This window comes from Euleptes europaea, chromosome 5 (assembly GCF_029931775.1).
Source record: "Euleptes europaea isolate rEulEur1 chromosome 5, rEulEur1.hap1, whole genome shotgun sequence".
Classification (NCBI taxonomy): domain Eukaryota; kingdom Metazoa; phylum Chordata; class Lepidosauria; order Squamata; family Sphaerodactylidae; genus Euleptes; species Euleptes europaea.
This window is the reverse complement of record NC_079316.1, coordinates 79642818-79656013: the sequence shown is the minus strand read 5'-3', so window position 1 is coordinate 79656013 and position 13196 is coordinate 79642818. Positions and strand designations below refer to the sequence as shown.

Genomic DNA, 13196 nt, shown 5'->3' with positions numbered 1-13196 from the left:
CTGGGGCCCATGATAATATGAGTGCAAACAAATACATAAACAAATAAAATAAATAAAATAATAAGTGGAACTTAAATTGTCCAAATCTAATAAAACCCCAGATTAAAATATCAAATTTCAGTTTTTTCTTGTTTCCTGAACCTGGATTTTGTTTTATATAACATATCAAATTTTGAACTCGGCTCCAGAGTGTACTGTGTGGTACAGAAAGGGGAAACGTTTCTAGAAACCTGGGAGAAAGTCCAGGTTTGCAGAAAAATCCGGACATTAAATACAAAATTGGGGGTTAACATGGGTGCGGGGAAGGGCAAAAGTGGAGGCAGGAGGGTTAGGGGAGAGAAGCAAGAAGGTGGAACTTATGGAGAGGGAGAAAAAAAGTATCAGGGAAAGGAAGAGGAGGCGGCGGAGACAATGGAGTGAGCAAGAGGAGAAGAAGTGGGTATCAGAGGAGAGGTGAGATTTCCCCTTCCTCACGAGTTCTTCATGGTATCCCGCTTATATTCACTTCAACTAGAACTGTTAACATTAAGAAATTGAGGGTGATGAATTTGTAAGTATGAATCCATTAGCAAAGCCTGTACACTGTACGTTTTACATCTACAGGATTTTCTAGAAGAAGGAGAAAGTCCTAGAGTGAAAACTGTGCTAAGCTGTGAATACTACAGATCATTTAAGGTATAGTTATTTCATCTATGTCTGTGTATTGAACCATAACTGATAGAGATGCAAGACAAGAACAGATGGCAGGGGGTGGCAGGCACATTTCTAGGTTTAACAGGGATCAAACAAAATGTGACGTGGTTAGAAACAAGGAGTGCAACCATTTCCATTGACAGTAGTGTTGCCAGCCTCCAGGTGGTGGCTGACCTCCCGCTATTACAACTGATCTCCTGCCAATAGAAATCAGTTCCCCTGGAGAAAATGGCTGCTTTGGCTATTGGACTCTATGGCATTGAAGTCCCTCCCCTCCCCAAACCCCGCCCTCCTCAGGCTCCGCCACAAAAACCTTCTGCTGGTGGTGAAGAGGGACCTGGCAACCCTAATTGGCAGATATGAGATTTGATTTTAATTGTTTGTTGTTGCAAAAATCCATTTTATTTCAAGCCTGGTCTCAGGTACTGGTGTTATGTATGCCATGGAGTTTGTAGTGCAATCTACATACAGCTCAGTTCTATGTACATTTGCTCAGAAGTAAGTCCCATCACTTTCCCATGTGAATGTAAACAGGAGGATTGTGTCCTTAAACTGGTAAACTGGTGGGTTTTTAGCTCATAGCAGTGGCCTAATTGGCTCACGTACAAACACGGCCATAAAATAATTTTTGGAATTACAGGTTTAATGCTTAAACTGCTGCAATAGAACAATAAAACATTAAAATCCAATAATCCATTAAATAAACTCCAACTACCACTAGAACAAAACCCTCGAAAACAATTTAAGTTTCTATGAGAAAACTTGAAATGACTACTGATGAAAGTTAAAGCAGAAAGTGCCAAAGCAGGATTACAGTTGAACATCAAGAAGACAAAATTAAAGGCTACAGGGGAATCACACAACTTTAAGTCTGACGATGAAGAAATGGAAATTGTTCAAGATTTTCTGTTCCTTGGTTCTATCATCAATCCAAAGGGGGACTGCTACCAAGAAATCAGGGGATTGAGACTGGGAAGGGCAGCCATGAAGGAGCTAGAAAAGATCCTTAAGTGTAAGGATGTTTTGCTGGCAACCCAAACCAAGATAATTCATGCAATGGTATTCCTCATTACTACATATGGGTGTGAAAGTTGGACAATGAAGAAAGCTGACAGGAAGAAAGTTGATTTGTTTGAAATGTGGTGTTGGAGGAGAGTTTTATGGCTATTGTGGCACACCAAAAAGACAAATCAGTGGAATGCCCCTCAGAAGGTGATGCTGAAGTCCACGTGGATGTACAACAAGCCACTGGGATCTTGAAGAATCCATGCATGGACCCAGAACCAGCACAGGTTTCCTGCAAGCCTTCGTGCCTTGTTATCATACTTGGTCAATGTGCAGCAGGAAACTTAACCACATGGACAAATGCTTTGCATAGTCTAGAACAACTGCTTTTAAAACTTATAGCAACCCATTTCAATTTATTTACTAGCTCCTTTGACCAAAGGTCTTGAGCTTAACCATAACAATAATACATAATACAACAACACATAATCAATTTACAACAACTTATAGCAACCTGAGAAGGGGAAGCTTGCACATATGTGGCAGATGCAGGTATTTTGCACAGATTTGGATCTCGTGTCTTTACCTACAAGGAAGCCATACAACAGGAGTCCCCAACCTTTTTGAGCCTGTGGGCACCTTCAGCATTCTGAGACAGGCGCAAACACAAAATGGCTGCCACAGGAGGTGGAACCAATCACAAAATGGTTGCCACATAGGTAGAGCCATCCACAAAATGTCAGGGAATGAGGTCATGCATAACTCTAATAATAATTCTTCTCATTTCAGGCAGAGATGTTAAACAGGGTGCCTTTTAAAATGTACATATGGTTAAAACTATATTCTTGCATATACACACAAACCTTCAGTCATGCAGTGAAGATCCTTGTGCTGTGGTGGCAGCTGCTGCTGAAGCAACTTTTAAAAAATCTGCATTGCCAATCAGATCTCCAGCGGCTAGAGAGAAGCCCTGCTGGGCAAAAGCCCTACCTGGCCCTGACCACTTTCTGAAAACACTTGGTGGGTACAAGGAAAGATACAATGGGTGCCATCGTGCCCAAGGGTACCACACTGGGGATCCCTGCCATACAAACGTGGTGTAGTGGTTAAGAGCGGTGGTTTGGAGCGGTGGAGTCTGATCTGGAGAACCGGGTTTGTTTCCCCACTCCTCCACATGAGCGGCGGAGACTAATCTGGTGAGCTGGATTTGCTTCCCCGCTCCTACACATGAAACCAGCTGGGTGACCTTGGGCCAGTCACAATCGCTCTGCCCCACCCACCTCACAGGGTGTCTATTGCGGGGAGCGGAAGGGAAGGTGATTGTAAGCCGGTTTGAGTCTCCCTTAAGTGATAGAGAAAGTCGGCATATAAAAACCAACTCCAACTCCTCCCCTCCCCCTCCCCCTCCCCCCTCCTCCTCTTCTTCTTCTTCTTCTTCATTGCACATTTTTAGTGGAGGTATAAAACATAAAACTATAAGTTATGTGGGTTCATCATGGAAGTTGGTTTAGTTGAATCATTTGGGACTGTTCCCAAGTACATTGGTTCAGGCTGAAGTATAAGTGCATGTAACATGACTGACAAAGAGAAAACTTTACTGAAAGTTATTAAAGAAACAGTATTCACTAGAGAAAAAAAACTTTAATTTTGTTTCCTTTAGTGTCACGGATAGAGTCCATGCTTTTTTAAAAAAACCTATTGTAACCTTTATTCAAGAACTAATATGTCGTCCGTGAATTCTTCTGATCCCATTTAAAGCCTGTTGAGCAAACAAAGTACTAAAAAAATTACTAGATAAAAATCTAAATAACGTTTGAAAAAAATGAGATTGCAAATTATAATCACACTTCCTTACAAACAGCAAGCTTTCCACAAAGACTAGGTAATTCCACTCTTTGTGTATCTAAAATGTAGAGTAATATGTATTTTAAATTGTCCAGGATTTTCATTCGTTGCTTTTATCATAATTGCTTCCAAAAATTAATCTCATTAGAAAGAAAAGATAAAATTAGCGTGGCCTGCATTCAAAGGCGGGAGATTAATCACAAAGGGACAATTATAATGGGGACTGTACAGTCATTTCTCAGATCCTGTGAATGGCAATGAAACTTCTGGAAGACAATGCGCAGGCAAGAACCCATACAGGTTGAGTATCCCTTATCCGGACTGCTTGGAACCAGAAGTGGTCTCTATGTTGGAACTTTCCATATTTTGGAATTTTTGCATACACATATTGAGATATCTTGAGGATGGGACCCAAGTCGAAACATGCAATTCATTTATGTTTTATATATATACTTTATACACATAGCCTGAATGTAATTTTAAACAATATTTTTAAATCATTTTGTGTACACTGAACCATCAGTGGCACTGCTGAGGGCCTGAGAGTAATGCCTGCGTGCCAGTTCAAAAGGTCTGGTTTTTGGGTCAGTCCTAGGGTTGCCAGGTGCCCGCTGGTGGCGGCAAACCCCTGGCAATTTACCCCTCTGTCCGCCGACCACCTGAGGGTCGGCAGGCAAACTTGCACCCACACATGCATACCGTGCGCATCACTTCCTGTTAGAACCGGACGTTCCACCTCACGAGGGGCCTTATACCTCTTAGTTTGAGTGGTAAACCGCTCAAATTAAGAGGACATTCCACCCTCGCGAGGTGGAACGTCCGGTTCTAACAGGAAGTGATGCGTATGTGTCGGGACGCACGCACACACACGCGCTTTCCAAAAACAGCCTCTCGCCGGAGGAGAAGGCAACCCTAATCAGTCCTGATATCAGATGTCCAGATAAGGGATACTCAACCTGGATAAATAATATTATGTACATTCTCTTTCTGGGATATTAGTTTGCATTTGCTTTATATACCCACGACAACATTCTTATAACAATAATATTCTAATAAAACACAACAAAATTGAAATAAGTAGGACTTACACAAAAAAATGGCTGTGTTTTTGAGCAATTTCCAGCATTGTTGGCAGAGGATAATGGCTCCCACACATCACCTCCTCCTGTGTCATTGCTGGCTCAGCCTTTGTTGGGCAGGTTTTTAAAGGCAGTGTACAGGGGCCACTTCACTTGGTCGTGTAGCAGGAGTCAAACTGGCTGGGTAGAAGCTGAGTGGCTGTCACTGAGCACGGAGCCCTGCCTGAGATGCTGGGGTTTGACTTGCTCCTGGCCACCAGTGGCCTTCTAGGCCTTTTATGTATGACTGATTCTCTTGCGGTCACCCCTCCAATGACTTCGGGTCTTCATTTTGATTATGCACGCCGTTTCTGACCGTCAGAGGCTGCCTCGTTCTCCCCCTGCGTTTCCCCTTGTTTTGCCGCATTTTCAGGGACCTGTTTTATCTTGAATTTGAAAATTGCGGGGGAACGCAGGGGGAGAGCGAGGTGGCCTCTGACGGACGGAAACAGCATGCATAATCAAAACAAAGACCCAAAGTCATCGGAGGGGTGACCGTGAGAGAAACAGCCATGCATAAATGGCCCTAGGTAGAAGACCGCTGGGAATTTTCCCAGTAAGCTAAAGGTCTTCCCCTGAACTTCCTGTGAACTCAGTGGTCATTGTTTGCTATGGGGAATTTTTCACAGAGATTTGCTGCTGTTTCGACGCTGATTTGCGTCGGAGTCAAATTTTGGTTATTCACTGCAGATCTGACTTTTCCCTGATAGAGGTATAAAAGCGTTATGTCAGCGGCAAACCAAACCACTTCTGAGCCGTACTTTCCAGTAGAAGCGCGTTTTGTTGCTCGGATGCCCATGAAAAAATGTTTGCTTCGGTTCTGCTGTCCCTCCCCATGACGTCTCCTTTCTCCTCCCCCAAGAACGGTAATTGGCTGGGGGAGATTCGCGCTCGGACAAGGATACCGCCCCTTTTGCTGCCTGCCTGCCTGCCTGCCTGCCTAGAGTCCTGGCACTTCTCTCCCTCTGTCCCGGAGGCTGGTGGGCGGGCAGGCGGCACGCCTTCCCTGCTCCTCGCCCGGGATGGGCCTTGGAGCTGGGCCCACACCTCCAAGCCCAGGGGGACGTCAGACGGACGGCTCCAGGGGGAGACTGGCCGGGCCACGCCATGTGCTTCTCATGCGCTGGGGGTGGTGGCAGCTCGGTCTAGGGCAGCTGGACCCGTGGGAGGGATGTTCAAGGGAAGGGGCTGTTGGCCCCTCTACCCCAGCGGAGAGGGCGATTTTTGAGAAATCGGATGGGAAAAACCTGCATCCTGAGAGCGGAAAACCCAAGGCAAAACTCCCTCCCATCACTCTTCTGAAGAGGGGCGGCCAGCCTGCTCTGGGTCTCCCTCCTCTCTCTCGATGCACTGTGGCTGGATCATGGATGGCGCACAAGCCAGGGGCCTTCTTTCCTTTCCCCCCACCATGCCCCTCTACCCCAGCGGGGAGGGGGATTTTTGAGAATTCGGATGGGAAAAATGTGCATCCTGAGAGCCAGGGGCCTTCTTTCCTCTCCCCCCCCCCCGCCATTCCCACTTTCAGCTAAACACTTCTCTGGGCACATGGATGTAATTCCTGCCCCCCCCCAATCCTGTCTATCATTAAAGGGCAATGGGTACCCCACCTATAGAAAATAGAGGGAAGCTTTGAGGAAAGCGCTGCCTTGCCCCCCCCCCCCCCAATTTGGAATCTGACTGTTCCAAAAGCAGAACAGAGTGAGGGTGGAAGAAAAATGGAGGAGACCAGAGAGACTGGTGCTTGTTTTTTGCGCTGGGGCTGGTGAACCGCACGAGGCAATCTGCTGGGCGGAGTTGGGGCAGAGCTGGGGGCAGGCAGAAACAATGAGCCTGTTGGAAGGGGAGGCCTCCTGCAAAAGGGACAGACCAAACTGTTGTCAAATACAGCCTGCTTTGTTCCCATGAAAAACCAAAACTACATCGAGATTGACAGGGATAAATCGTGGCCATGAAAAAAACATTTAAATTGTGGGGGGTTTTTTAGTCCGTGGCAAAACAGAAGCAAAATCTACCGTGAAAAGTGCCCCTATGTGTTTGGGGTAAGGTTCTTGCCTTTGAGTTCAAATGTCAAACTGAGACTATGAAAAATTGTTGTTTCAGACGAGAGGTAGCCAAAAGTTCTGCAGCTCATTAATATGAATGTTTTCCCCATTATCTTTAGCAATTTACGTCTGTTTTTGGAGTGGGACTGAAGACTTCTGAAAAGTGGTACAGGATGGGTTTGCGGACCCTGGAAGATGTACAAAAGGACAAGAGCTTGAAACTGACAAGAATGCAGAGAGCAGGTAGGACTGCATTTTCAATGTAGCCAAGCCAATCTGAAAATCAAAATCACACAAATGGTAAGGGCAACATATACAAATTAATCAAAGGAATGGGGGGGGGCATCCTCGGATCTTGTCAGCTTAGACATTCTGTCCTGTAAATCTAAATACTTCCCACACCTAAATCCCATGACTCAAAAAACAAAACAAAAAAAAACCCCTCAAATACTCCAAGACAAAACATCCTTCCCTTCTCTGTGATTGACTCGTCTTTGGTGTTTTTTGAAAGTTTATGTCAAGTTTATTTGTTATTACATTGTCCATGGATTTGTTGACTGTATGTGGCTTTACTTCTTAGAGGCCATTAGAGCTTTAAGCAATTGGATTAATTTATTGTTTAAAATATTTATAAACCCCCCTTTCTCTCAGAATACTGAGACCCAATGCAAGATAACAATAAAACCCTAAAAATATTTCAATAGGTAGCAATAAAAATGTTTTAAAGTCCAAGCCATTCCCCTTCAAAGTCAGAGTGTAAAAAGCATTCATTCTACAAACCCTATTATTAGGGTTGTCAGCCTCCATGTGGTGGCTGGAGATAGGGCTGCCAATCTCCAGGTGGTGGCTGGAGATCTTCTGGTATTACAACTGATCTCCAGCCGATAGAGATCAGTTCACCTGGAGAAAATGTCCGCTTTGGCAATTGTACTCTATGGGATTGAAGTCCCTCCCCTCTCCAAACCCCAACTTTCTCAGGCTCTGCCCAAAAATCTCCGGGTATTTCCCAACCCAGTGCTGGCAACCCTAGCTGGATATCTCCCACTATTGCAAGTGATCTCCAGGTGATAGAGATCAGTTCCCCTGGATAATATAGTTCCTTTGGAAGGTGGATTCTACGGCATTATACCCCACTGAAGTCCCTTCCTTCTTCAAACCCCGCCCTTAGGCTCCACCCCCAAAATCTCCAGGTATTTCCTAATCCGGAGCTGGCAACCCTACCAATCATGGATCTCTGACAGGGCAATCTTAGCACATAAGTCCCATTGAGCTCAATAGGGCCGACTCCCTAGGATTGCAGTCTGAGGGTCCGGCAGGACTCTCAGGTGCCCCCTCACCATTTTAGTCGCTTAAAGGGCAAACGTTAAAAGGGAGGGAAGGCTGAAGCATCTTCTTCCTGTCACACCTGTTTGCAGAGCAACATGGAGGCAGAAAGTACTTTTAAAGTTGAGTTTTCAGTCATAAATCTGATGCGACTCAGATTGAAGTTTTTCTTGTGATGAGAAAGGTGGCCTATAAATGTATAAAGAACTTAAATCAATAGTTGTGATTAAAACAGTCTGGTTTTTTGTGTTTTTTTAATCCTATTTAATGCACCTGCAATGTTCTGTCTTGCTTGTAAGTGTATTGAGACGTTGCTTTTGTTTCTTCATCAATCCTGCCCTGCTGAAACCCTGCATAGCTAACCTTGAACTATATATATAGTTGAAGTCCCTCCCCTCCTCAAACCCTGCCCTCCTCAGGCTCCACCCCACAAACCTTCTTCCAGTGACAGAGGGACCTGGCAACCCTACTACTGGTAATATATAATCTGATGGATTGCAAACGAATGCGATCAGTAGGTTGGCCCCAATTAGTCTATGCTTCAGCCAGGACTTGAACTTCGGCCTCCTAGTCAAGCCTAATATGTTGTCTACTAAACTATGCTCATTACACCAAACTTATCATATAAAATGGCTTTTCAGGATTACTACACTATGAAGACCTCATCAGCTGTGTATCTAAGGCAGAAGCAGATTCCATTGCCCTAATTGTGAAGGATATCGTGTGGAGATTTTCCCCTAGTGCTTTAGTGACTTTGACTGGTGGTTTCAGAAGGTAAGACTAATAAATCATGGGTTTTGATTTTAGGGGGTGGCACAAAGAAAAGAAACCAGTTTATTGAAAATATTTGTCACATTTATTATCATAAGGGATGCTTTGACTTTTCTTCTTTACAGGAATGTTGAGCTTTTAAAACCCTTAAAATGCTATAGTTTGGTTTACGAGAACATAATATTATAACAAGGAAGATGAGAGATTCAAAACAGATAAAAGCAAGTATTTCTTCACACAATGCATAGTTAAATTGTGGAGCTCCCTGCCCCAGGATGTGGTGATGGTTCCCAACTTGGAAGGAAGGGGAGTGGTCATGTTCATGGAAGAGAGGGCTATTCATGGCTACTGGTAAAAAGGGATACAAGTCATGATGCATACCTATTATCTCCAGGATCAGAGGAGCATGCCTATTTTATTAGGTGCTGTGGAACACAGGCAGGATAATGGTGCTGCTGTTGTCTTGTTTGTGGGCTTCCTAGAGGCACCTGGTTGGCCACTGTGTGAACAGACTGCTGGATTTGATGGAGCTTGGTCTGATCCAGCATGGCCTTTCTTATGTTCTTATGAATTTGCATTTGCATGGGGTGTCAACAAATTTTTCATGTTCTTTTGATGCTAGTCTGGATTTGATCCTAATCCTATAGAATTTTGTTGTCTGCTCTTAAGAGGATATAATTGCTTCTGTTGGCACAGAATACTAAAAAAAGAATAAGAAAGAGAAATAAGCCTAGAAGACGGGTGGAACGTCTTGAAGACCTTTTCATTTGCACTTTTGAACACAGTATTACCTGGATGGTCCAATCAGTGGGCACTTGTCCGGAAGTCATGGAAATCCCAGACACCCACGAGATGGATGAACATGAAGGATAAACACAAAAGCTTTGGTAACCTCACACCTATATCAGCTCAGAGCCACCAATCTTCAGCGCTTTCCCATAGCAACTACTGAGTTGTAAAGAGCAATTTCAAAACTCTTATTTGGGTAGGCATGTCTGGATACTACCTATATCTGTTATGGTTTCCTTTCCATTACTGGAGCCATTTCCCTGTGTCCTAGTGACCTTGAAGCTGGTTCCAGACAGCTAGACCCCAGCTTCTGTAGTGCTTTTCCATCTCTCCTATAAGAAAACGAACTTCTGCCTCACACGATGGTTTCTTTTGAAACAATAGTTGAGTTGTGCTACAGCTACCCAAGTAAGACTGGTAGTGGTTAATGTGCAATTAAATGTGCATGAACATTTGATACCAGGCTTGTGTACACACCCTTTGCTCATCCAAGTCCTTTCTCATGTAGAGATTCATAGTTGAAACTAACAATGAATGCGAGTGTATGGTTAATAGGAACGGAATATTAAGCAAGAGATTTGAATGCAGCCAGTGGCACATCCCAAAATCTTAAGGATATCGAAATACTGAGTTGTAATACATTTCTGTATTAGAGAAAGGACAAATTGAGGGCAACAGTCTATTCAGCTTTGGAATACCTTCTGTCTCAGGGAGATATGTCTATTGGTTTCTTCATTATCTTTTCTTTAGGTTCATTTATGATTCCTAGGATTCTGTCTTTCAAGTTTTTCTGTATTGCTTACTTGATGATAAGGGAAGGCAATATCTATTCACCTCCTTGATAATCTCAAAACTGGACAAGTCCTGTTTTGAGGTTCGTTCATTTTTGGTCATTATAGTGGCACAAATGTGTGGAGTGTTACCTTGCAAATAAAGAAGTAGGGAGTCTTGTTTGTTTCCTTCTTCTTTTGCTTTTGATATAAAGGGAAGCATGTGTTACTCATCTAACTTTGTTCCTGCGGCTCTGATACCAACAAAATGTGACAATACAAGCAAAAATAGTTCTCAACAATCTGTTCAGCCCATTTGTTTGTCTTGTTAAATGTGCCTTGAGATGAATATATTCAGCTCTTTGACTTGCAAAGAATTGAAATAAGTAATTTTTTGGCTAGAAATAGATGTGAGTATTTGGAAGTTACAAGTTAGGCCCCCACAAGACTCCCATCTGCCCCCCATTGCCGAGCCTGGTATGGCTCCAGGCCCCACCACCCACGTTAGAGCCTAGTGGCAGTACCTGGAAGCAACTCCCAGAGTCTTCTGCCATGGCAGCTGGGCCCGGGGCAGCTCCCAGTGACCGCTGTGGTGGTGGCTGGGCCTGGAGCCTCTCTTGGAGGCTGCTGCGGCTGGGCCCAGCCTGACTCCCAGTGTCTGCAGTGGTGGTTGGGGGGGAATTTAAGCCCCCGCTGTATTTTTTAACATTTCAGATTTTTCTGCAAACCTGGGTAGTCCCCCAAGTTTGCAGAACAGTCTGTTTAGCATTGGTGTGGCCCTGATCCTCACATTTAGGTATCCGCAGATGGGACCACACATTGCTATTAGATATATAGATAACCTTCTGGTAGTGATCAGACTATAACATCAGGAGAAATGTAAAGTTTGCTGCAAGTCATGCTGTATAGGAAATCATGCTATATGGCATGTCAAATATTAACTGTGTTTTGTTGAGATAAAGGTTTGGCTGAGAGCCTTGTGGTATAAAAGAATCTAACTATATTTTAGTGTGTGTATGGTCTTTTATGCATGGGAGTTTCACCTGGGGTTTGAGGCTCTCTTGACCCATACTTTTCTGTCCTGAATCCTAAAAATGCCATGCATGTTGTTGTCTGCCCTGGAGAAAGTCCTGGGTTTTTCGGAGTATTGCAGAATCACTAGCGGAAATCCGGAAACATCTGAGTCTCCACCCCTTGAAAATGCTGCTTTGTAATTGGCTGTAGTGCTTACTGTGAGAAAAACATCACCCCACCCCACCCAGCTCTCGCACTTTGGCTTATGCATGGAAATGAGGATGATTTGACCCGAGCTGATCTCAGGGGAGATCGAAGAATCGTGTTACAACAGAATCAGGGAGACCCTAACATTGTGTAGCCTGGGCGCGAGGTCATCTCTAAGGGATGGAAAATTCATGCATAACCCCAATGAAAAACCAAGTCGGACCAGTAGAGAAAGTAAGTCAAAATGTCCATGCATAAAAGACCTATATGTGTGTGGTGTGTAACAGTCATAAGGCCATGCAGGGAGATTTTTTTCCCCAAGTGTAGATCTCTATACCTGGCTCTGATTCTGGTAATGAACTCAGGTACGGAGGTAAATGGTTGTAGTGACAGATTGCAGGGAGGTAATTCACAAGAGAGTGGACAGTTCAACATCCCCTCTCCCACATGCTCCTCCTGTCACTAATGTAAGCCCTTCCCTCCACTGTTTTATATGTTATCAGACTACATGTGAAAAGAGTCATGGCCACCAGTTTTGCACTGAGGTTACCAGGCTGACAAACTTCTGGCCTCCTGTAGTTTTTCTCACATGAAAGAACACAAAGGTTGATGGTATTCAGGTGACAAGATGTAAAATCGTTATTTTTAAAAATTAGACACCATTTTTGCAAAAAAGGAGAAAATGGGTACTTTCCAGGGATCTGATACAGACTTTTATAACCTTAAGTGCGTAAGTGAAGTCATACTAGTCAGTTAAGGGTAATGTAACAGCAGTTTATTTTTCAAATTTATAGCTCGCCCTCGTTCCCATTCGCGCAGGGCTCAGGGCGGGTAACAACCTCTAAAACCACATAAAACAACAAGATTGAAACTCCGCAATCATAACAAGCTATGAAAACAAGATGGCATTCGCATAGAATAAGTAGTGGCCACTATGGATCCGGGCAAGCAGATTGAATCCCCACAGATGTCAAAAGTAGGGAGGTGGGGGGAGATGGGAAGGCCAGCAACAATGGAAACTCGAAGTTTCCAATTCAGCCATGAGTTCTACATTCTTATATGCCTATATTCAAATAAAGTCTATTAATGCGAAGTAAGACGCAGGCTGCGTGAGGGCCAGACTACACGAAACAATGGTGATGCTAACTCTTTACATGTCTAGCAATGAAATCATGACAGGGATAGCACTGGGGTGCTGAGGGGGGTTACTGTTTCCTTTGGCACTGTTTTACCAATTAAAAATGTCACCAAATCTGCTATTTGTTCTGATAGGGGAAGCAATAGCAAATAGTAACTTTGGGTGTGGGAAATTTACCTCAAGAAAACACCACAAGAAAGGATTCAGCCACGCCTTATTCATTTTTCTTCCTTCCTGCCTCAGTGCTGTTATTAGTAGAAACAGGAGACATGAGATTTGATAATGGATCTCCGGCATATCCTCCACTTTGGTTTTCACACAGTCCATGTTTGTCTTCAGGTTCCTGGTGAAGAGCTTGGTTGGAATGTAGGAATATAAGAATGTGGAAATTATTGGTTCTGTTAATAAGCTGAGATAAATTTGCCCTTTTTAATCTTAAAAGGTAAAAAAAGGTAAAGGTCCCCTGTGCAAGCACCGGGTC

At 43.9% G+C, this 13196-nt stretch overlaps 1 protein-coding gene across 1 annotated transcript in view; it reads left to right on the top strand.

The window, feature by feature from the left end:
* DNTT (DNA nucleotidylexotransferase) overlaps positions 1-13196 on the top strand; it is a 135312-nt gene that overhangs the window by 39412 nt on the left and 82704 nt on the right. The window contains exons 8-10 of the mRNA XM_056850063.1: positions 604-675; positions 6823-6946; positions 8668-8800. Of these exons, the coding sequence (XP_056706041.1) occupies positions 604-675; positions 6823-6946; positions 8668-8800 (329 nt within the window). The remainder of the gene's footprint in view (positions 1-603; positions 676-6822; positions 6947-8667; positions 8801-13196) is intronic.